The 21387-nt window shown below is 41.7% G+C and overlaps 1 protein-coding gene across 1 annotated transcript in view; it reads left to right on the forward strand.

Moving 5' to 3' along the window:
* phip (PHIP subunit of CUL4-Ring ligase complex) overlaps positions 1–21387 on the forward strand; it is a 291703-nt gene that overhangs the window by 192870 nt on the left and 77446 nt on the right. The window contains exons 17-22 of the mRNA XM_085997697.1: positions 1619–1844; positions 2591–2725; positions 8970–9153; positions 12603–12705; positions 16847–16990; positions 18385–18464. Of these exons, the coding sequence (XP_085853823.1) occupies positions 1619–1844; positions 2591–2725; positions 8970–9153; positions 12603–12705; positions 16847–16990; positions 18385–18464 (872 nt within the window). The remainder of the gene's footprint in view (positions 1–1618; positions 1845–2590; positions 2726–8969; positions 9154–12602; positions 12706–16846; positions 16991–18384; positions 18465–21387) is intronic.

The following is a 21387-nucleotide window of genomic DNA, read 5'->3' on the forward strand; positions in this document are numbered from 1 at the left end:
TGGTATAAAGTGCCTTGCTCAGGAATTTTGGATTAAGTTCCATGGAGGTCTTGGTCGTGTCTGGTACATTGTAGGGAATGGGTTTCATGCCTTTTTCCATTCCGCAGTTTGTTGCACTTTCATATTTTATTTTAAAACATAATTTATTAATTAATTTAGCTATTTTTTGGTTGCATAAATCTGAGTTTTATCACTGTGTTCTGTTTCAAAAAAGAATAAAAATGGGTGTAAAATGATGAGGTACAGTATTGTTGTTTTATCCTTAATTTTGCAGTTTTAATGTTATTTGACAGAGTGACAGCTTCCTATATTACTACTGAGGCAATCAACATTTTTTAGTTTTGAGAAAACATTGTTGGCACAAATTTAGCCCACAAATTGTAGATATGCCAGCCAGGTAAATATCTAGCAATGTTTTTTTAAGACATCTATATTTTAGGTGTTTTATTAGTATTACCAAAAATAAACACTGACATTAAAACTTTACATTCTGGTGCTAGGAGGAAGAGTGCTTATTGGCTTTTATTGGTTTAAACATAAAACACATAACAGATTGTCAGAAACTGCTACACAACATGCAGTTTAGTATAAAGAACAATTTAATATATTACATTAATATCAAGAAACACAGTTGACTGTTGATGAAAAGTTGTTTGTGAAAAGCTGATTTTTGATGATGATATTTATCATCATCATAAAGTTTTACCCAATTTCAACAAAATTTGCTAAAATAGAAGTTTGAATTTAAAATTATGCCAAAGGAAGACAAACCAAAATGTATGTTCCTATTTCTGGTGGTCTGCTGCCATCCTGAATGAAAAATTAATCTACAGATGTTTGGCATATGAAACAGTCTGCCTCTGTCCCATCAACGCAAGTAATCCTGGGTCCATACAGAAAGTAACTACAGTTATTTAGCATCCATTAGCATGTAATTTAATTGTTTGTCTCTTCTGTTCTTTTTCCACTCACTGGTGCCACCTAGCCATGCACTTCTTGTGGCTGAGAGGACAAAATGAGGACCCTGCTCCCAGGTCCGAGCCAGTGCTGTTCTTAACTGATCGGAAGCGTTCAGTAGTTGACCTCGAGAAAACTTTTCGTGTGATTTCCCTTCGCACACCATCCCTACCTTCCCTATCCCAAAATAGAAGGGGAGATCCTGGCCTTAAACCGGCACCTCTATGCAGCTGCGTAGCTGAAATCTGAAACTTGGTGAAGCAGGGGGGTTAAATCTGCATCTCGCCTTTCTGTGGCACTGTGCATTGACCCACATTGTTGCTTCACAGAATCCATGTTTGGCCAATCTTTACCCCCTTCAAAACACAGCAGAAAAATAGGCCATTTTATTCAAGATAACAACATGTGAAACACTTGCAAATAAAATGTGTCTGCCCTAACAGTTTTGATTCCCCTTTTCCAAAATGGGAGTATGTTTAATTTCCTAGCACAAATATCCCTCACTTTTTTGAACTAAAAATTCAGAAGATTGAAGTAAAAATGGTTTCTTCTAGTTGGTTCATTTATGTAGTTTTCAATTAAAAAAAAAATAAACAAATGCAATCATTTTAACAAAGCTTTCAAAATAAATTCTAATATCTTTCAAAATCTCCTGCTTTAGATTTCTGATCAGATGTTTTTCCATACGGATTATCGACCCTTAATTCGCGATACCAACAACTATGTCTTGGATGAGCAGACACAGCAGGCACCACATCTTATGCCGCCTCCATTCCTGGTGGATGTGGATGGCAACCCCCATCCGCCAAAATACCAGCGACTGGTACCTGGCCGGGAGAACTGTAAAGATGACCAACTCATCCCACAGATGGGCGTGTCTGCCACAGGTAACATGAACAGAAAAGCTCCAAGAGTAGTTAAAGACTGATCCAAGATTATGGCATGCAATGTTACAAAGTGAAATATCTGAAATAGGTGATTGCTCTTCTGAACTTGATTAATATTCACTTTAAAAAAATCTACATTTTTTATTGAAAAGCCTGAGATAGACACATGACCTGTTAATGGCTGTTTACTTTGCTACATAGTTTTTTCTGTCCATTGGCTGGGACTTTTATCACTCACTTAATGTCAGTGTACCTTCGAAACACTACATAGAAGATAATGGTTTCACCACGAAATCACAGCGCCAATGTCTTGACAAAAGCTCACGTCACATTTAACTTGTGCTGAGTGAAGTATATTATTCTAAACTTAAGAAGTACAAATATATATCTAGGGCATGTTGCAGACCATGCTGGAAACATACAGATAAATGGGCCTTATTGTCATGGCCGGGATAAGTAGAATGCAGTAACCATTAAGTCTATGTGCTAAGTGTAGCATTCAGAGGATCAGATGCTGCTGTTGTCAGATAGGTATATAACACTGATTTTTTTTTTGTTTACGAGTTGGTGTTTGGTAAAATATTGTGGATCAGCAGAGATTCTACAAAGTTACCTATTTTGGAAAATGTGATCTCTTTACCACCAGGTCTGACAGTGATTGTTTATTAATTCTTTATGTTAATAATGATAAAATTATCTATTTTTGCTTACTGTTTTGGTTTTGCTTTTTTGTCACTATCTTTTAGGGTTGAACCAGGTTCTTAGTCAGCAAGCAAGCCATGAAATCAGCCCTTTAGACAACATAATACAACGCCTTCAGCAGGAACAAGACCAGAGACTGACTACAGGTACCAACAACACCTTGAACAGAGGAAGAATAGGTAGGATAATTTAATAACCAATTAATAAATGCATTATTGTAGGTTTAAAAAAAAAAGCAGGAAAATTAGCATAGGATAGTTTTTATGCTGGGTGGGCGTGTGTGCTGTGAAGAGGATGCCGAGAAACTCCAGTATGATTTGGACAGGTTGGGTGATTGGGCAGATGCATGGCAGATGCAGTATAATGTGGATAAACGCGAGGTTATCCAATTTGGTGGCAAAAACAGGAAGGCAGATTATTATCTGAATGGCAATAGATTGGGAGACCTGGGTGTCCTTATGCACCAGTCGCTGAAGGTAAGCATGCAGGTGCAGCAGGCAGTTAAGAAGGCAAATGGTATGTTGGCCTTCGTAGCGAGAGGATTCGAGTACAGGAGCAAGGATGTCTTACTGTAATTGTACAGGGCCTTGGTCAGACCACACCTTGAGTATTGTGTGCAGTTTTGGTCGCCTTATCTGAGGAAGGACGTTCTTGCCATGGAGGGAGTGCAGCGAAGATTCACCAGACTGATACCTGGGATGACAGGAATGACGTATGAGGAGAGATTGGGTCGATTGGGCTTATATTCGCTGGAGTTTAGAAGAATGAGAGGGGATCTCATTGAAACTTATAAAATTCTAACAGGACTAGACAGACTAGATGCAGGAAGGATGTTCCCGATGGCGGGGGAGTCCAGAACCAGGGGTCACAGTCTAAAGATAAGGGGTAAGCCATTTAGGACAGAGATGAGGAATTTCTTCACCCAGAGAGTGGTGAACCTGTGGAATTCTCTACCACAAAAGGCAGTTGAGGCCAATTCATTAAATATATTCAAGAAGGAGTTAGATATATTTCTTAAGGCTAAAGGGATCAAGGAATATGGGGAGAAAGCAGGGACAGGGTACTGAATTTGGATGATCAGCCATGATCTCATTAAATGGCGGAGCAGGCTCGAGGGGCCAAATGGCCTTCTCCTGCTCCTATCTCCTATGTATCATCCGTCTGTCCATGAACACTAAATTGTCACCTTAAAAACGTAAGAAGCCTTCTGCAGGATTTGATTGGCTCTCAGGTGTCCTCCATTACATTAGACACCAAGGTCCTTTCTAAAATAGACATGAGCTGTTGGATTTTGGTAAGAAATAGTTGTCTGCCTCAATACTCAAGACTTACCAAACTTAAACACCCATTTCATTCTTTCCCCTTCCTGTGAACTTCAAAAAAAAAGACTTCTCTTTGTGCATTTGGAAACATTTTGAACACACTGCTGTCACCGGAATAATAATAACTTAAAATACATTTACTGGTCAGGATTTCACACCATCTCGCCATCAACTTTTTGGCAGAATTGAGGCAGGAACTGGGTCAAAGATGCGTTCTGCTGTGTCCCCACCCATTTTTATGTACCTCCAGTTTGCCAGGAGAAGGGCCAGCCAGGGCACAATTCCCCGAACTGTATATTGTAATCGGGTAGAAACGATGGAAAATGTCGTTGATATATTTTCCATCATTTATTCCATAGCAGTGGTGAACAAAAGGGACACCGATTCATCCCTTGTATCCAATGTTGCTGTGGCAGCAGAACGGGGGTGAGGTGTGGGGTAGGCTTAGATTTTAAAAGTCAGGTAGCCTGTGACATCAATCACTTTGCAGTTGATCACAGAGATTATAGAGCGGAATTTAAAAAAAAATCTTGGTTTTACTGGCAGTCCTGAGGCCACTGGCTACACTCTGGCAGGCCTCTAATGTCCCTTGGCAGAGCCCTCCAAAAATATTCAAGTGACCCTGAGACTGGAGAATTAGCTGGGGTCAGGGCCCTACCTTTGTGGTGGGCAGGAATTCCACCATACCAGAGATTTAACTGCAATTCTGCAAAAGTGGTAAATCTGGGCCACTGTATTACTGTCCCTGGGTTTGGGTGGAGCGGAAGAGAGGGGAGGGGGGTGGGAATTGCCCAAAGTTTCCAATCCTGGTTGCTATCCAATGATCCACTGCTGAAAGTATATGTGTGTGGACGCCGGGAAGGGATAAGGATTATGCTCACCTGAAATGTCCTCCTGTGGTGGAATAACACGTTGATATTGTCAAAGTTCACATATGAGTAACAGTAACCTGGGTGAAGTAGTGGAGGGTATCTGTCCCTTGAAGCTGTGCCCCAGCAAACAATCAACACTTTCAGCAGTAGAGGGAACAGAATTGCCAGAAGAAGTTTTATTCAGATTGTCTCCAGAATCGATAAGTAATTGCTTATTAGACAACTAGTGCTTTTCAAATAAAAACAGAAAATGCTGGAAATACTCAGCAGGCCAGGCAGCATCTGTGGAGAGAGAAAGAGAGTTAACGTTTCAGGTCGATGACCCTTCGTCTGTTCTGACGAAAGGTCATCGACCTGAAACGTTAACTCTGTTTCTCTCTCCACAGATGCTGTCTGACCTGCTGAGTATTTCCAGCATTTTCTGTTTTTATTTCAGATTTCCGGCATCCGCAGTACTGTATTTTGCTTTTGTATTAGTGCTTTTCAATATTAGATAAGCTATATGGAGCAAAAAAAACTTCCCATGGCATCATTGAAAGAGCAGTGAGTTTTCCTGGTATCGTAGCCAGCATTCCGTCCTCGAAAACATCCCCCCCCCCCGCAAAAAAAAATAATAACCCTATTTCATTTAATTTGCTGTTGGTCGGATCCTGGTGTGCGAAAGCTACGTGCTGTATTTGCCTGTGTAACAACAGTGACGACAGCTCAAAAATGTTTTGGCATTACTAACTGGTATGCCCATTCTTTCTCCTTTTGCTCTGCTCCTAGTCAGGCCATTTATAGCTCTGCCCAGGTCTTACTGAACCCTTTTGGACATTCTGAAAACTGTTGTTTGCTACCTCTCAATTTACTTCAAATTTAACAAGTTTGAAAAAAATCTGTTGGTCTGTATGTGATATTCTAATCCTAAATTTTGTTGTTACCACTGTTATATTTTTAAACATTTACTCCAGTGTGTTTAATCACTCCCATAACAAGCCCAGGCTCCCTATGAACTGGAATATGTATTTTCCTATTCACTTTCAAGGTAGTTGTAGCAAGCCCAGGGGTCAAATAGAAACCTTTGTCACTGTATTTCAGCTTTCAGGATGTATCACATTACCCTCATGATTTCCATAACTTCAGAAAGTTATAGAATGCCCATTCTATCAGGCTATGGTGTAGGCTGTGAACTACCAATCATATTTATTAGCAATAGTTAGATAAGTTAACAATGGCAGAGCCAAGCAGCAGATTTACAGTAATATACAAGCTTAAGTATTCCTCCTTAGACATAATAGAAAATAACAAATACTGTAGTTGGGTTTCCTTTGCTAAAACTCAGCAACATTGGACATGAAGTAAGATCACATACCATAACCCTATCCCAGGAATTTGCTACTTACAATTCAATTCAAATCGCTTTATTGGCATGACAAGGTACATCTTATGTTGCCAAAGCATCAAAAAACATTCATGGTTGTACACAAAAATACAGATCTATCCATACAGTGTATAAACAGATATATCCCTGAGTGTATAAATATACATTCATATAATTTGTATATACTCTTTTCTTATATTTAGTGGTTGTCCCTCTGTTTATGGCAAGCTGTAACATAGTGTGCCGCTAAGGTTACACAATTTCTCTCTTCCCCTAGTAGGTATGGGAGTTTTTGGTCGTCATTCAAATTTCTGAATTCCGGGCATATTTTTGTGAATTTTGGGTAGAAATTCTCCCTTAAGCCCTGATATTTTCTACAACCTGTGAGGAAGTGCATCTCTGTCTCCACCACTCCTTGACTGCAGTGAGAGCATATCCTGTCCTCTCTTGGTAGCCGGGTCTGCCTGTGTCTACCTTTTTCGATCGCCAGGCTATGTTCACTAAGTCTGTACATTGTCAAGGTTTTTCTCAGTTTGCTATCCTTTACCATGGTCAGGTAATCAGCCATGTTGTATTGTCTGTTTAGGGCCAAGTAGCAATTGAGTTTGCTTTGGGTTTTTGTTGTTTCTGCCCAATATGACAGATATTTTACTTACTCTCCATGTACTGTCTGTGTCTCCCCTTCATAAGGACTGAAAAACTGGCTTTGGACTCTGGTGCACATTCAAAATCCTTTCAAGATTGCATGGGATAAAGGAAACTAAAAATGCATCTCTCAGACTTAAATAGAGCTGCCAGTGAAACATATAAGCCTAGAAATTCCCACGGCCGCTAAGCTCCCACTGCGAGCCCATTCCAGATCCCAGGGACAGGCTTATTTAAATAACATGAGCAAATGCCTGTAGCTGTGCAAAAGGTCCACCCAACCTGCTGAACTAGCATTATCTCAAAGTGGCACCTGCTGCCCTGAGGGGGAGCAAGAGACCACTTGGAAAGGTATGCTGAATTCAAAATTCCTGTTGTCCCATGTTGGCAGGCCCTTTTCCCAGCAGCAATTGGTCCTTCCGAGATTGATCGGCATTTGATTTTGTAACTTTGGCGTCTACTTAAGGCCCAGAATGAAATCTAAGCCTGCGCTCAGCTGGGCCTGTCGGGTGCATCAGACAGGATTCCCGGAGTAACCTGGAAATCTCCCCCAAACTGCTCTGAGGATGTGGGGGATGGGGATGCGGGTAGAAGAAGTGCCTGCCCCCAGATCAGTGGAAAAAAGTTGGTGCCCCGCCAGACCTGGGTTGTGTTCTATTTCTCCCCCCCACACACTGTAGTTACACACAAATTACACATAGTTTTTATGGTACAAGGGTAGCCATAGAAATGAGGCAGGAGCCGACTTTTCTGATCCTCCTGCTTCAGTTTCTTCTTGGTGCAATGTAAGGACGCCCATTTTGAAGGGCACCCAAAGTAATTGGGGTTTGACCTTGCGCGCTAGGCGCCCCTTAGATTGGAGGGTTTCAGAGGGCCAGGCAGCAAGGCCATGGAGGCCTGAGAAATTAAGTTGTGCCTTCATTTGCAGCCTTCCCATGGATCTGTGGAGACTGCTGTTCACCAACAGAAGGCCCCAGAGCTGGCAGCCTTCAAAACTGGAGCTGTGCCTGCATTTCCTGCTCCTGTTTCCTGGTGCAACTCCCTGCCAAGGGATGGGCCTGCACCAGAGGTGGGACCAGACCATGCAAATGCCGTACTGCAATAAATATGAATGCCCTGAAGGCCTGGACAGGCACAATGTACTATAGCCTCAGAGAGCATGTCCAGCACCGAAGCAAAGAGAGTGGAGGAATATCGGGGCCTTCAACTGTGTCCTGATGTGTAGTGGCCATTTCTTTAATGGGACCTGCCTATAACCCTGTACATATTGCAGCAAGAAAGAAAGAGGCCAACAATGTCATGCATCACAAACAAAAATGCTTTGTTTTTGTTCCCTTTACTTTTTGAGCATGTGATAAGGCACTGTATTAATGCGAGTTTGTTTGTTGTTACACTGGAATCCATACATAATTCATACTAACTTGTAATCTCGGCAAGTTTGACTTCACTAGATTTTAATCAAACTTGCAAATAAGTTGCTACCATTAGGCTCCAGTTTTCTTTTAAAATTGCTTGGTAGATCCTTCCATTTTGTTACTCAAATACCAAACCAGGGGAATTAAGGATGGGCAATCAGTGCAACCTTGTTGTTATCGCCCACACCCCAAAAGCAAAATGAAATAGATTACACAATCCCAACAACTGCCCATATGCTTGCCAGTGTAAAATACATCTTTAAGATGACACTTTGATGCCAAAATAAACCTTATTTTATGTTAAAATTTCTCGAGAATTGATTTATAGTGACATTCGCATGCCTATGTATTATTCCCAGGGCTCTAACTGGGTTTTTCCAATGATTTCTACAACTGTTCATATCTAGTGGCATTAATTATTTTGGAGAGGGATGATTTCTGATCATTTGTCACTTACTCACACAAGTTGTCATTACCACTACGGCCTTTTCTATCCATCTTCTGGTGGCATGCTTCACCGAGTGCACCAGCTAGAGAGAGAATTAAACTCATCCAAGTTGCATTGGGAAACTGAGACTTTCGTGTCTCTGTTTATTAAAAAAAAAGATAGTCTAGTGTCAAAGCTTTTCATATCCTGCTTTCCATTATTTTCATTTAGTATTTGTAGACAATTGAATGTTCAGTAATGCTTTCAAAAATAAAATTGTGTTTCAAACATGTTTCTGCTAATCTACTTCCATCTAAGTTTTCACCTGTCTTGACTGTTGCAACATGCATTGCAAAGTTTCTGAATTTGTTCATACCAGGCTCTCAAAGTTCTGCCTCTGAGATGCATTCACCTCCAAATGTTGGATTGAGACGCAGTGGACAAATCGAAGGTGTGCGGCAGATGCACAGTAATGCACCAAGAAGTGAAATTGCCACTGAACGCGACCTCGTGGCCTGGAGTCGGAGGGTGGTAGTGCCAGAACTAACCCAAGGTGTAGCCAGGTGGGAATATATATTTCTTAGAAGAACGTAAGACATAGGAGCAGGTGGAGATAATTTGGCCCCTCGAGCCTGCTCCGCCATTCAATAAGATCATGGCTGATCTGATCTTGGCCTCAACTCCACTTGCCTGCCCACTCCCCATAACCCTTGACTCCCTTACCGTTCAAAAATCTGTCTATCTCCACCTTAAATATATTCAATGTCCCAACCTCCACAGCTCTCTGGGGAAAAGAATTCCAAAGATTCACGACCCTCTGAGAGGAGAAATTTCTCCTCATTTCCGATTTGAAAGGGTGACCCTTATTCTGAAATTATGCCCCCTAGTTCTAGATTCCCCCACAAGGGGAAACATCCTCTCTGCATCTACCCTGTCAAGCCCCTTCAGAATCTTATATGTTTCAATAAGATTCCCTCTCGTTCTTCTAAACTCCAGTGAGTATAGACCCAACCTGCTCAACCTTTCTTCATAAGACTACCCCTTCATCTCCGGAATCAACCTCGTGAACCTTCTCTGAGCTGCCTCCAATGCAAGTATATCCTTCCTTAAATAAGGAGACCAAAATTGTATGCAGTACTCCAGGTGTGGTCTCACCAACGCTCTGTACAGTTGTAACAGGACTTCCCTACTTTTATACTCCATTCCCTTTGCAATAAAGGCCAACACTCCATTTGCCCTCCTAATTACTTGCTGTACCTGCATGCTAACTTTTTGTGATTCATGTACAAGAACCCCCAGATTCCTCTGTACCTAATCATTTTGTAATCTCTCCCCATTTAAATAATAATTTGCTTTTTTATTTTTCCTACCAAAGTGGATAACCTCGCATTTTCCCACATTAAACCCCATCTGCCAGATTTTTGCCCATTCACTTAGCCTATCTATATCCCTTTGGAGATTCTTTGCATCCTCCACACAATTTGCTGTCCCACCTATCTTTGTATCGTCAGCAAATTTGGCTACATTACTTTCGGTCCCTTCATCCAAGTCATCATTATAGATTGTAAATAGTTGAGGCCCAGCACTGATCCCTGCGGCACCCCACTAGTAGCAGTTTGCCAACCTGAAAATGACCCATTTATCCCGACTCTCTGGCCTAGAAATTCAGTTTGGGCCCGCCAGCTGGTTTGCGCCCAAAAGTTAGCGCTGAGCGCGGAGCCAGTTGCGCCCGTCAGATATTCGGTTTTTGCGCCCCAAGTCGGAACCGGGTGCTATTCCAGGGTGTGCCCGCCCCTGCTTGGGGCGCTGAAACTGAATTTCAGCGCTGTAGGCGCCGCTGCGCCACCCGATGTGGTGCGGCAGGCTGCGGTACTGCAGGCCTCCTCCTTCTCTTAAGGTGGAGGTGCCTGCAACGGGGAGATCGCCACTGGATTGTGCCGGCAAATGAGCCCGGCACCACGGAGAAGTGCCGGGCTCGCGGAAAGCAGCCGGCAATGCCGCGGGGTGGGGGGTGGTGGAGGAGGCCGGGGAAGGAGGTGCGGGCAGGCGGCCGCCGAAAAAGCGGCCGGCCGCACCTCCACCTTTATGCGCCCCACTAAGGCTGCAGTAAGGCCCTGGTCTCCGGATGTAAGTAGCGGCCGCCACGGAGGAGGCGGCGGCAACTGGATATGGGATTCGGGCCGGCATCGGGGCGGAACCGGGGCACTGCGCACACTGATGACGTCATCGGTGCCGGCGCAGCGCTACCGGCTACCGCCGCCATTACCGCAGCGCTGAATATCAGCGCGAACTCCTCTATTGGCACAAAAGCCCTCTTTGGGCAAAAACTGGGCGCAAAGCCAACCGAATTTCTAGGCCTCTGTTTTCTGTTAGTTAGCCAATCCTCTATCCATGCTAATATATTACCCCCAACCCCGTGAGCTCTTATCTTGTGTAGTAACCTTTTATGTGGCACCTCATCGAATGCTTTCTGGAAATCCAAATACACGACATCTACTGGTTCTCCTTTATCCACTCTGCTCGTTACATCCTCAAAGAACTCCAGCAAATTTGTTAAGCATGATTTCCCTTTCATAAAACCATACTGACTCTGCTTGACTATATTATGATTTTCTAAATGTCCTGCTACCACTTCCTTAATGATGGACTCCAGCATTTTCCCAATGATAGATGTTAGGCTAACTGGTTGATAGTTACCTGCTTTCTGTCTTTCTCCTTTCTTAAATAGGGGCGTTACATTTGCGGTTTTCCAGTCCGCTGGGAACACTCCAGAATCCAGGGAATTTTGGTAGATTACAACCAAAATTGTAGCATTACTTGTCACAGTTTTTATTTTGTAGTTGAAATGAAATTTATCTGGTCTCATTTAAAGGATTCAGTATACCTTCAGAATATGAATGGTAATCCATAAGTTATCCATATGTGTCGCCTTTTAGAATGTAGTGTCCGACATTGTGGTTTGTAAGGCACTCACTGGACATGCAAAATCAGTCCTTGTGGTAGAGTATCACATATATGCACTGAGTATCTTAAATCCACCGTTTGTTTTTAACCTTGTTTCACAGTGTGAAGTTTTAACTCTTCAAGTGCAGTATCTTCCTATTTCGTTCATTTTTTTTTCTTTTTAAATGTGCATGGGTAAACAGTCCTACCAGTTGTAAATATTTGCCAACTCTACACAGAATGACCCTATCAGATTCTCACAGGGCAGATTTAAATGGGACTTTGCCTCATGCTGACTTGCAGTGTGCCTCTACTCCAATATCAGAGCTTTCACTTTTCCTTTCAGTTTTCAGAATCCTGCACGCTTGTTGTATCTCGGAGCAAGATTTTCATAACTGAAAATAAGTAGTGACACATTTAAGGGCATGTTTGTGCCGAAGATCACTACCCACTGGCAATTGAACTGAGACTGCCCAAGATCAATTTCATTTTTGACCATTGAGCTGACCGACACTCTCATCTTATCGCAAGGCTGAATTGTCATCTAAGTTTTGAAGATGGCAGCGACGTTCCAGCGTAGACTGCCACCAACTTCCCTGAGAAACATAATTCTAGAAAGAATGTTTAATTTTTTTTTTCTCAAAAGCTTAAAGGAAAAGCTTTCAGTCAGTCCTTGAGGTATTGCTGAATTTCTTTCGTACAATGCACCCTCGCTATTTGGTGCTGCCAAAGAGGAGGCAGGCAACTGATTAATGTGAGGCATCAATTAAAAGAATTTAATTTTTTTAATTAAAAGAAAAAGCCATTTGTAAAATGCAAAATCTGGGTTCAGCCAAACATCAGCACTGTATTGAGTTTTACGAATTACATGGTTTCATATTAAAGTGGACGACTGCAGTTTTATTTTTGCTTTGGAGTTGATTAGTAACTACCTCGATGCTGTTATGTGATGTGAGATGATATACTGATGTGTGATCTTTTGTTCAGTTTCTACATTAGCCACATGGTGATTGTGTGTGTGTGTGCCACTAACTTCTCGTTTGTGATTATACTTCTCTAATGTTAACAGTAAGCAGGAAGAATGTAGAACAGCCAAAGGGGAAGAAGAGGTAAACATTTATAAACACGAGAAGAAAAAGAAATCAGCAAGTCAGGTTCAGCGAGAAAACAAGGTAACTACTCCATCAGATACATTCAGCAATTCCAGGAGAAAGTAGATACTTGTCTTTAAAGGTCAGATGATTCTTGGATAGTTAAAAGTACATTCTTCAGGTTTATATCTAACTACCCTGTTCATAACTGACTCTTTTCAGGACTGTAATAGTATCACTGATTACAGTAAACCTATTTTTCTAGATTTCTTTTTCTGGAAGCATTGCATGTTCCAAATCTTGCACATTTCTATGTATTTCTCAAGTTATACATGATAAATGGTATTAGAACTTTAAGAGGCAATTCTATTTGGCGATGGTCCATGACAATAAGTATGCCCCACTTTTTACAGCTGCAGAATATTCAAAAGTTTAATCTTGGAACAAACCATTATCGAACCATTGCTACAGTTGTACAGGGCCTTGGTGAGACCGCACCTTGAGTATTGTGTGCAGTTTTGGTCACCATACCTGAGGAAGGACGTTCTTGCCATGGAGGGAGTGCAGCGAAGATTCACCAGGTTGATACCTGGGATGGCAGGAATGACGTATGAGGAGAGATTGTGTCGATTGGGCTTATACTCACTGGAGTTTAGAAGATTGAGAGGGGATCTCATCGAAACCTATAAAATTCTGTCAGGTCTGGACAGACTAGATGCAGGAAGGATGTTTCTGATGGCCGGGGAGTCCAGAACCAGGGGTCATAGTCTAAGGATAAGGGGTAAGCCATTTAGGACTGAAATGAGGAGGAATTTCTTCACCCAGAGAGTGGTGAACCTGTGGAATTCTCTGCCACAGAGGGCGGTGGAGGCCAGTTCATTAAATATATTCAAGAAAGAGTTGGATATGTTTCTTGAGGCTGAAGGGATCAAGGGATATGGGGAAAAGGCAGGGACAGGGTACTGAGTTTGGATGATCAGCCATGATCACATTGAATGGCGGAGCAGGCTCGAAGGGCCGAATGGCCTACTCCTGCTCCTATCTTCTATGTTTCTATGAAAAACTAATTTTATTTTGCTTCCTGCGTTGCTTTCCGAGATGCCCTTGTCTATACTGTTTGACTTCTTGTTATTTATAAAGGGAAAATAAATCAATCCTTTGGGGGCAATCACATAATGGACTTACAATTAGCTTAAGTCTATTCAGTGGGCACTGCAACTAAGGATTTTATGGTTCAGCCTACTTTAATAACGTTTGTAAAGTTGAGATTTAGAGCTTTACAGATACTCTTTCCATGTATTCTTTGATGGCATATATTTGTGTGTGTTTGTGAAACTGAAAAGGAATTTTGTATCAAAAGGGCTAACAATAAAGAAGCTACTTAGTTAGTTGAGGGCAATTAGAGTGCAGCCAGAGATTATGAGGGCAAACAGCACTCTGCAAATTTCACACTTCAACTGACCACTAGGAGGTGAAAAAAGCAGCCTGGATGAATCACCATCTATTATTCGCTCCTTCTCATGGTAAAGCACTTTCTCAGCTGCGTGCATCCCTAATTACGCAGTTGAAATTACAGCTGCAGACATTTGCTCTAGCCTTCTTTAGCATTGCCTATTGAAGTTATCATCTGGGTTACTTGTTAGTATTTATATTAACTATAATTTTGCAGGTGATGTGTTGTAACTAAAATAAAACTGAATAAGTACCAATAGTGACATCTTTAATATTGGTGGAAACATTCCAGAAAAGCATGAACGTGACAGTTAACCCTGTCAAAGCGGAAAGTGACTGCTATCTGAATTTTTGAATGTTTGTGCTTGTGTGCTCAGTTAGGCGAACAGCATAGTCTTGTTGATGGAGATTTAAAGCTGCGGGATAAACAGAACTCATGTATTGAATGTCGTAATAAGGAATTACATTCTCTTAATAGCGCTGTAATTAAATCCATTTATGAATTATTCAGTATGATGTAATGCCATAGTCATGGTGAATGATGTAAACCATTTACATAATTGGGAAATGATTCCAAACGATGATCAATTTGTGAAGATAAGTTCTATCATTTATTTTTGCTTCATCTGGGCTGTGAAAAAACTGCTAGTTTATGCGCATGTGAGTAATGGTCTTTCGAGCAAAGTATGGGAAGGCAATCACACTCTCTCCCTCCCATTGAACTGTATAATAGTAAGGAATTGGCATTTTCAGGAGAGGAAAAAATTGTCAACCTTCATGAAACCTGCAAGTATATATTAGTTTTGCTAAGAAAGTGAATTAGTTTATTGTGTTAGCCCTGCAAATCTTCAGCTGTTGCAGCAGACTCCCAGTGTAACTTCACTTAAATGCCTGGAAACTAGCCCCAGATATGCAGGTCCCAGCCTCATGGCTAGGTTTCCCTGATGGTCTTGCAGAAGTGAAGCCTCCATCCACCCCTTACAAAGGCCATCGCTGTAAAGGGGTTGTGGGACTTCTGAACATTGGAAATTTCTGCATTCTGGTCAGATTAGGCGTACCTGCCGATCCACCGCCAGTTATGAGGTCCATTTGGAGGGGTCCAGATCAGGGTATAGAGGCCTGCATTCTTAAAGATCTGAACTTGAATTTTTTTTGGGGGGTGTTGACCCTGTACTATTTTGCCCTCCCCCGCCTGGCCGAGACTATTCAGCCGAAATTTCCAGTCTCTTTGGCAAGGAGAGATGCCCCTAGCCCACCGTCGCTGTGCTGATTGCAGAACACTTTTACAACCCTACAAACTTTGGCAGAATTGGCAGCGGAAGTTTGGGGCGAATGCATCTCGGCACTTACTCTGAGATGCGTTGGCCCATGGATTTTCACTCATTTGGATCTGTAAATAGGCTGAATCATGAAATACATGCCATAAAAGTCACAAATTGTAAATTCAGTTTTTGTGAAACTTTAACTTCACATCAACAACACCTTGCATTTGTATAATTTTCCTCAATTGCAAGAAGACTTTTCAGAGCACTTTATGATGATGTCTTTTTTCTAGAGAAAAGAGTCGCAGCCTTTTCAGTCTTTCCTGAATAGCTGTTCTGGTATCATCCTTGTAAATCTTTTTTGCACTTTCTCCAGTGCTTCTATATCCTTTTTGTAATATGAAGACCAGAACTGTGCACAGCACGCCAAGTGTGGTCCAACCAAGGTTCTAGATAAGTTTCTCTTTGGATGTGTTTATGATTTTGCCGGAAATAGTTACTATGGGAAAACTTCAAAATATAACCATTTATGATGCTACTACACATACCAACCCGAAATCAATACACTAATGAACCTAATCAGTTTCTGAATTATTCGTTTTAGAAATCTTTTCAAATTGTAACTTTGAAAACATCAATATAGAAACAGCTCCACAGTAAAATTCTGAACTTAAATACAAGTGTAGTAAGCAAGCACCTTGCAGTTCAGTGATAGAGCACTTACAAAGATCTTAACCATTACTGGATTTCCCCGATTGTCCCAGATCCTAAAAAGTTCAATATTATACACCAATTAAAGCCTATGCTAAAAGGGCCCCATTTTTGCACAGAACCAAATGGAGCCACGATGGGGGAATACTTGCAGAGCATGGCCAGATGTACTTTGAATTTGCCTGCAGATTAACCATTTGGCCAGTGAGAGGAATGACAGCGTTGACTGTGTGTCACTGGAATAGGGTTTTGAAAACACACTGCAGTATCACATTCCTGCTAATGTTTAAAAAAAAGATATGAAAATTGGTGTGGTGGCAGTGGAGGGGGCAATAGCTGACCCTAGATCTGATCTGTTGAGACTGCGGTGTTTTTGGTTCAACCCCGATTTAAGTAGAATGTCCCTTGGCCCTACCCCTGCTGTGTGCATGCTTCAGGCGCGTGGTTTCCTATTGTCAGATACAATATTATATAGTGGAAATTATCAACTCTATAAGGAGCAACATTCATTTTAACTTGAGTCAATCCTTATATCATTTCTATTCTGGGAACTCTAATTTTGTTCCAAAGTCCAGTTGAAGGTGAAAGCTAGTATGTTAGATTGCAGCAATCTGTCACATAGCTTTACTGTGCAATAATCTAGAGCTTGAACTGCTGTAAACTTGGTGATATAATTAATGTTGAAAACTGAGTGGAAAATTGCAATGAGATTTTTTTTGGAGTAATTTAAATTTAAAAAAATATTTTAAAACTAATTCTGTCTTAATAATCTACTTATGCCACTGCGTGCTTCCTAGACGCATTCCTATGAACGTTTGCAAGAAAATGGGGAAGTGAGAAAACCGAGCCGCCAGAGTATACACAGTTACTGCACGCGATCTGCAATGGATGACAGCAGCAGAAGTTCACAACAGAACGTAGATTGCAACAGCTCTTCAGAGGTGAGTTTCATGGGTAGAAAAGTCGCTTTTATAATTTATTAAATTATCCAGTTCAAACCAATCTCTTTCTCTTGTTTGTGATGCAGGTTACTGTCACAGCAACTGAAATATTATTTACAAATACAGTAGTATATATATATATTATAACATCTCTCTCGTGAATGTCTCAAAGCACCTTGCACAATAAAGCGCACTGACTATTATGTAGGTAAACTGTTGGTTATGGAGTGGAAAAAGTGTTCAGTTAAGCATGTTTTCCTAGGAACTTTTCTATAGTTTCCTTTTTTGTACATTTACTATATGCACAAAAGTAATTTTTATGCTCTTGTGATTATAGAGTTGTCTGAATTTAGATTTTGAGATGTTTATGCAACTAACTCTTCAAATCGGAACTTAATAGATTTAAAGCTTGTGAAGGGTTTTTTGTCAGGAGATGCTTGGTTTGCATGCTGGGAGCCATATCCATTATGTTAATTGATGCACTAACTCAAGTTAACACTACATTTGATTTCAGCCAAACATCTCAATGACTGCTTTTCATCGGAGCTGATTTTCTTTCCTAAAAAGGTCTTTTGGAAATACTGGGGTAAAAATTGTTATGCGTCACGCCCATTGTTCAGGCGTAACTTTGACAAATTTAGCATTGGGTGTGCCAAATCTGTGTGTGTGTTCGGGCCACTGCTAAAATTTGTTGGGACCATTTATAACTCACCGCCCCATATTCACTTTGTTCAAATGGGCAAACTGCCTGCGGAGGCACGTTAGGCACTGGCATCTCTCTCAATTAATGTTAAATGAGACAAAGTTCATAGGGACACAACAGCAATTACCTTCTGAAAAACCAAATGGAGGGGGATTGGAGGAGAATCTTTACAGAGTACAACTGAATTGCATTGACAATTTATTAGAGAAAGAATTGCGATTTTTGCTTAGTATTGAATTATAAAAGCTTTTAAGCTGTAGTAGGGGTTACCAGCCTCGGTTTTTAAGTGTATTATTTTGGCTCCCGCATCCTAGAACTGTGATGTGTTCTACTCTATGTGAGAGGGGCGAGAAGACACTCAGAGGGGAGGCAAGTGCTTCCTCCTGATGTTATAACTAGGACATTTTTGAAAAAGCATTTATTTTCTGACAGTATTTTGTGCTGTGAACATTCACAACTGTCCCACTGCACAGCAATTTCTGAACATTTAATCAGTGTAACCAACTAGGCTTCGGATGTCAGTGCTTTTAAAATTACATCATTAATAAATTGTGTGGCTGCTTTAATCTGATGCATCTTTATATTTTTTTTAATGTATGTTGTACTTTGAGTACCATCAGTGCATATTGTGTGAATTGCCTTTATATTTATATAAATAAATATCTTCAGCGAATTTGATTTTAATCTTCAGGAGGTTGAAGTCCGTGATGTCAATGGTGTGACCTCGGAAGAAGATGGGGACGCCTGGCACAACGAAAGCAGCAGCTCTAGGCAAGTGATGTTTTATGTTATTTTTTGTTTAATTTTATTTGAAGTTTTAACAGTATTCAATGATTACGTATTGCTGCTACTGTTGTTTTCCACTAGTAGTGATGTAGAGTGTTTTAGAATCCAAGAAGTTCCATACCAAATTCTGAAGAGTTTGCATAATCTGAGGATTTAAATAATTTATGCACACCCATTAAAAGTAGGAAAGCCTACAAGAAGGGTGTGGGGGAAGGGGAATTTGTTCTTCTGCCCATTCAAGAGAAAAGGCAGATAAGTTTCAAGCCTAGCAATAATTGACTTAGTGGTTCCTACAGGCCTGATTGGAGCTAGTGTTTTAAAATCAGATTTTTTTTGAATAAGGTAAATATAACAGAATCTAGATTTAGCATATTTATTCTGTTAAAGAGAACTGTTTTCCTAGCCTTGTGGTGAGAATAATCCTGTGACGAATCCTGAGCTTTATTTTGAAAAAAGGCAAGCTTTCTTTACATTCAGACTCTTTCATACAAGTGTGCAGCCTTTTTTATAACCCAGACTCGGACAACTGTTCTGTAACAGAACAATTCTTGTATTTTGGAATTACCAGGTAACCATCCTGAAGCCAGATTGTCTAGTTCTCAATCGGATCTGCCTGGAAAGAAAGCCCAACTGATACTCAGTCACCACTGAGCCGATACAGATTTTGGCCCTAGTGCTTTTTACTCTGTCTGTTTCACAATTTTCCATGTTGGTGTTCTCTCCATGATGTGCTCAGACTGCAGGCTGATGGCTTGATTGGTTGGAAACTGTGTTGTTGCAGTTTGTGGTTGGCTACAGAATAAGGGCCTCAGTTCATTATTTACAGATTGGTTATAACACAGTTACAGGAAACTTTCTGGTATCCGGCACTGACGGGACCGAGCTGGTGCCGTTAGATCAAAACTGCCGTATAAACCAGCTGCAATGTTAAAACATACAGAGCTTTTCAGCTCCGTGTGAATCAACAAACCCTGTTGCTTAGCAACAGCTTCAAAACAGTCGGCTGCAGCTGCAAGCGTCTCTAGCTGAAGCTGTTGCTTAGCTACAGACCTTGCAGAGCCTGACTGGGGGAAAAAAAGTAACGAGAAGTAAAAAAACTTATAGAAAACAGCTCCTGAATTTTGCCGGTAGATAGAGCTTTCCGGACTTTTAACCTCCGGTTAAACGAAAGTTTCCTGTATATTGTAATTACTGACTGTGACTGGCATCAATTGTTAAGAGTAAACTAGGTTATACATGTTGCTTCCCATAGAAAGTACCGGCAAATATAATGTTGGGATTTTTGCAGGGCCATTGCATAGTGGTTATGTTACTGGACTAGTAATCCAGAGACGTGGACTAATGATCCGGAGACGTGCGTTCAAATCCCACCATGGCAGCTGGGGAATTTAAATTCAGTTAATTAAATAAATCTGGAAGAAAAAGCTAGTATCAGTAACGGTGACCATGAAACTATCGGATTGTCGTAAAAACCCATCTGGTTCACTAATGTCCTTTAGGAAGTAAATTTGCCGTCCTTACCTGGTGTGGCCTATATGTGACTCCAGACCCACAGACTCTTAACTGCCTTCTGAAATGGCCTAGCAAGCCACTCAGTTGTAAAAAAAATGCTACGAAAAACAATAAGAGTAAAACCGGACTGACCACTCGGCATCGACCTCGGCACCGGCTACAGACACGACAACGGCACAACCAACCCAGTCGATCCTGCAAAGTCCAGCTCACCAACATCTGGGGAATTGTGCCAAAATTGGGAGAGCTGTCCCAAGACTAGTCAAGCAACAGCCTGACATAGTCATACTCACAGAATCATACCTTTCAGCCAATGTCCCAAACTCCTCCATCACCATCCCTGGGTCTGTCCTGTCCCACCGGCAGGACAGACCCACCAGGGGTGGAGGCACAGTGGTATACAGTCTGAAAGGAGTGGCCCTGGGAGTCCTCAACATTGACTCCGGACCCCATGAAGTCTCATGGCTTCAGGTCAAGCATGGACAAGGAAACCTCCTGCTGATTACCACCTACCGTCCTCCCTCAGCTGATGAATCAGTATTCCTCCATGTTGAACACCACTTGGAAGAGGCACTGAGAGTAGCAAGGGCACAGAATGCACTCTACTGACCGAGCTGGCCGAGTCCTGAAGGACATAGCTGCCAGTCTGGGCCTGCAACAGGTGGTGAGAGAACCAACACAAGGGAAAAACCTACTTGACCTCGTCCTCACAAATCTACCTGTTGCAGTGGCAAGTGTCCATAACGGCATTGGCAGCAGTGACCACTGCACAATTATTGTGGAAACAAAGTCCCGTCTTCACACTGAGGACACCCTCCATCGTGTTGTGTGGCACTACCACCGTGCTAAATGGGGGATTCAGAACAGATCTAGCAGCTCAAAACTGGGCATCCATGAGGCGCTGTGGGCCATCAGCATCAGCAGAATTGTATTCCACCACAATCTGTAACCTCATGGCCCGGCATATTCCTTACTCTACCATTACCATCAAGCCAGGAGACCAATCCTGGTTCAAAATTGAGGAGTGTAGAAGAGCATGCCACGAGCAGCGCCAGGCGTACCTAAAAATGCAGTGTCAACCTGGGGAAGCTGCAACACTGGACTATATGCATGCTAAAAAGTGGAAGCAGCATGCTATAGACAGGGCTAAGCGATCCCACAATCAATGGATCAAATCAAAGCTCTGCAGTCCTGCCACATCCATTCGTGAATGGTGGTGGACCATTAAACAGCTAACGGGAGATGGAGCCTCCATGAATATCCCCATCCTCAATGATGGTGGAGTCCAGCATGTGAGTGCAAATGACAAAGCTGAAGCGTTTGCAATCATCTTCAGCCAGAAGTGCCGAGTGGATGATCCATATTGGCCTCCTCCTGAGGTCCCCACCACCACAGA

The sequence above is a fragment of the Somniosus microcephalus genome, chromosome 9 (genome assembly GCF_052327205.1).
Source record: "Somniosus microcephalus isolate GS21.2 chromosome 9, FLI_Smic_1.0, whole genome shotgun sequence".
Taxonomy (NCBI): Eukaryota; Metazoa; Chordata; class Chondrichthyes; order Squaliformes; family Somniosidae; genus Somniosus; species Somniosus microcephalus.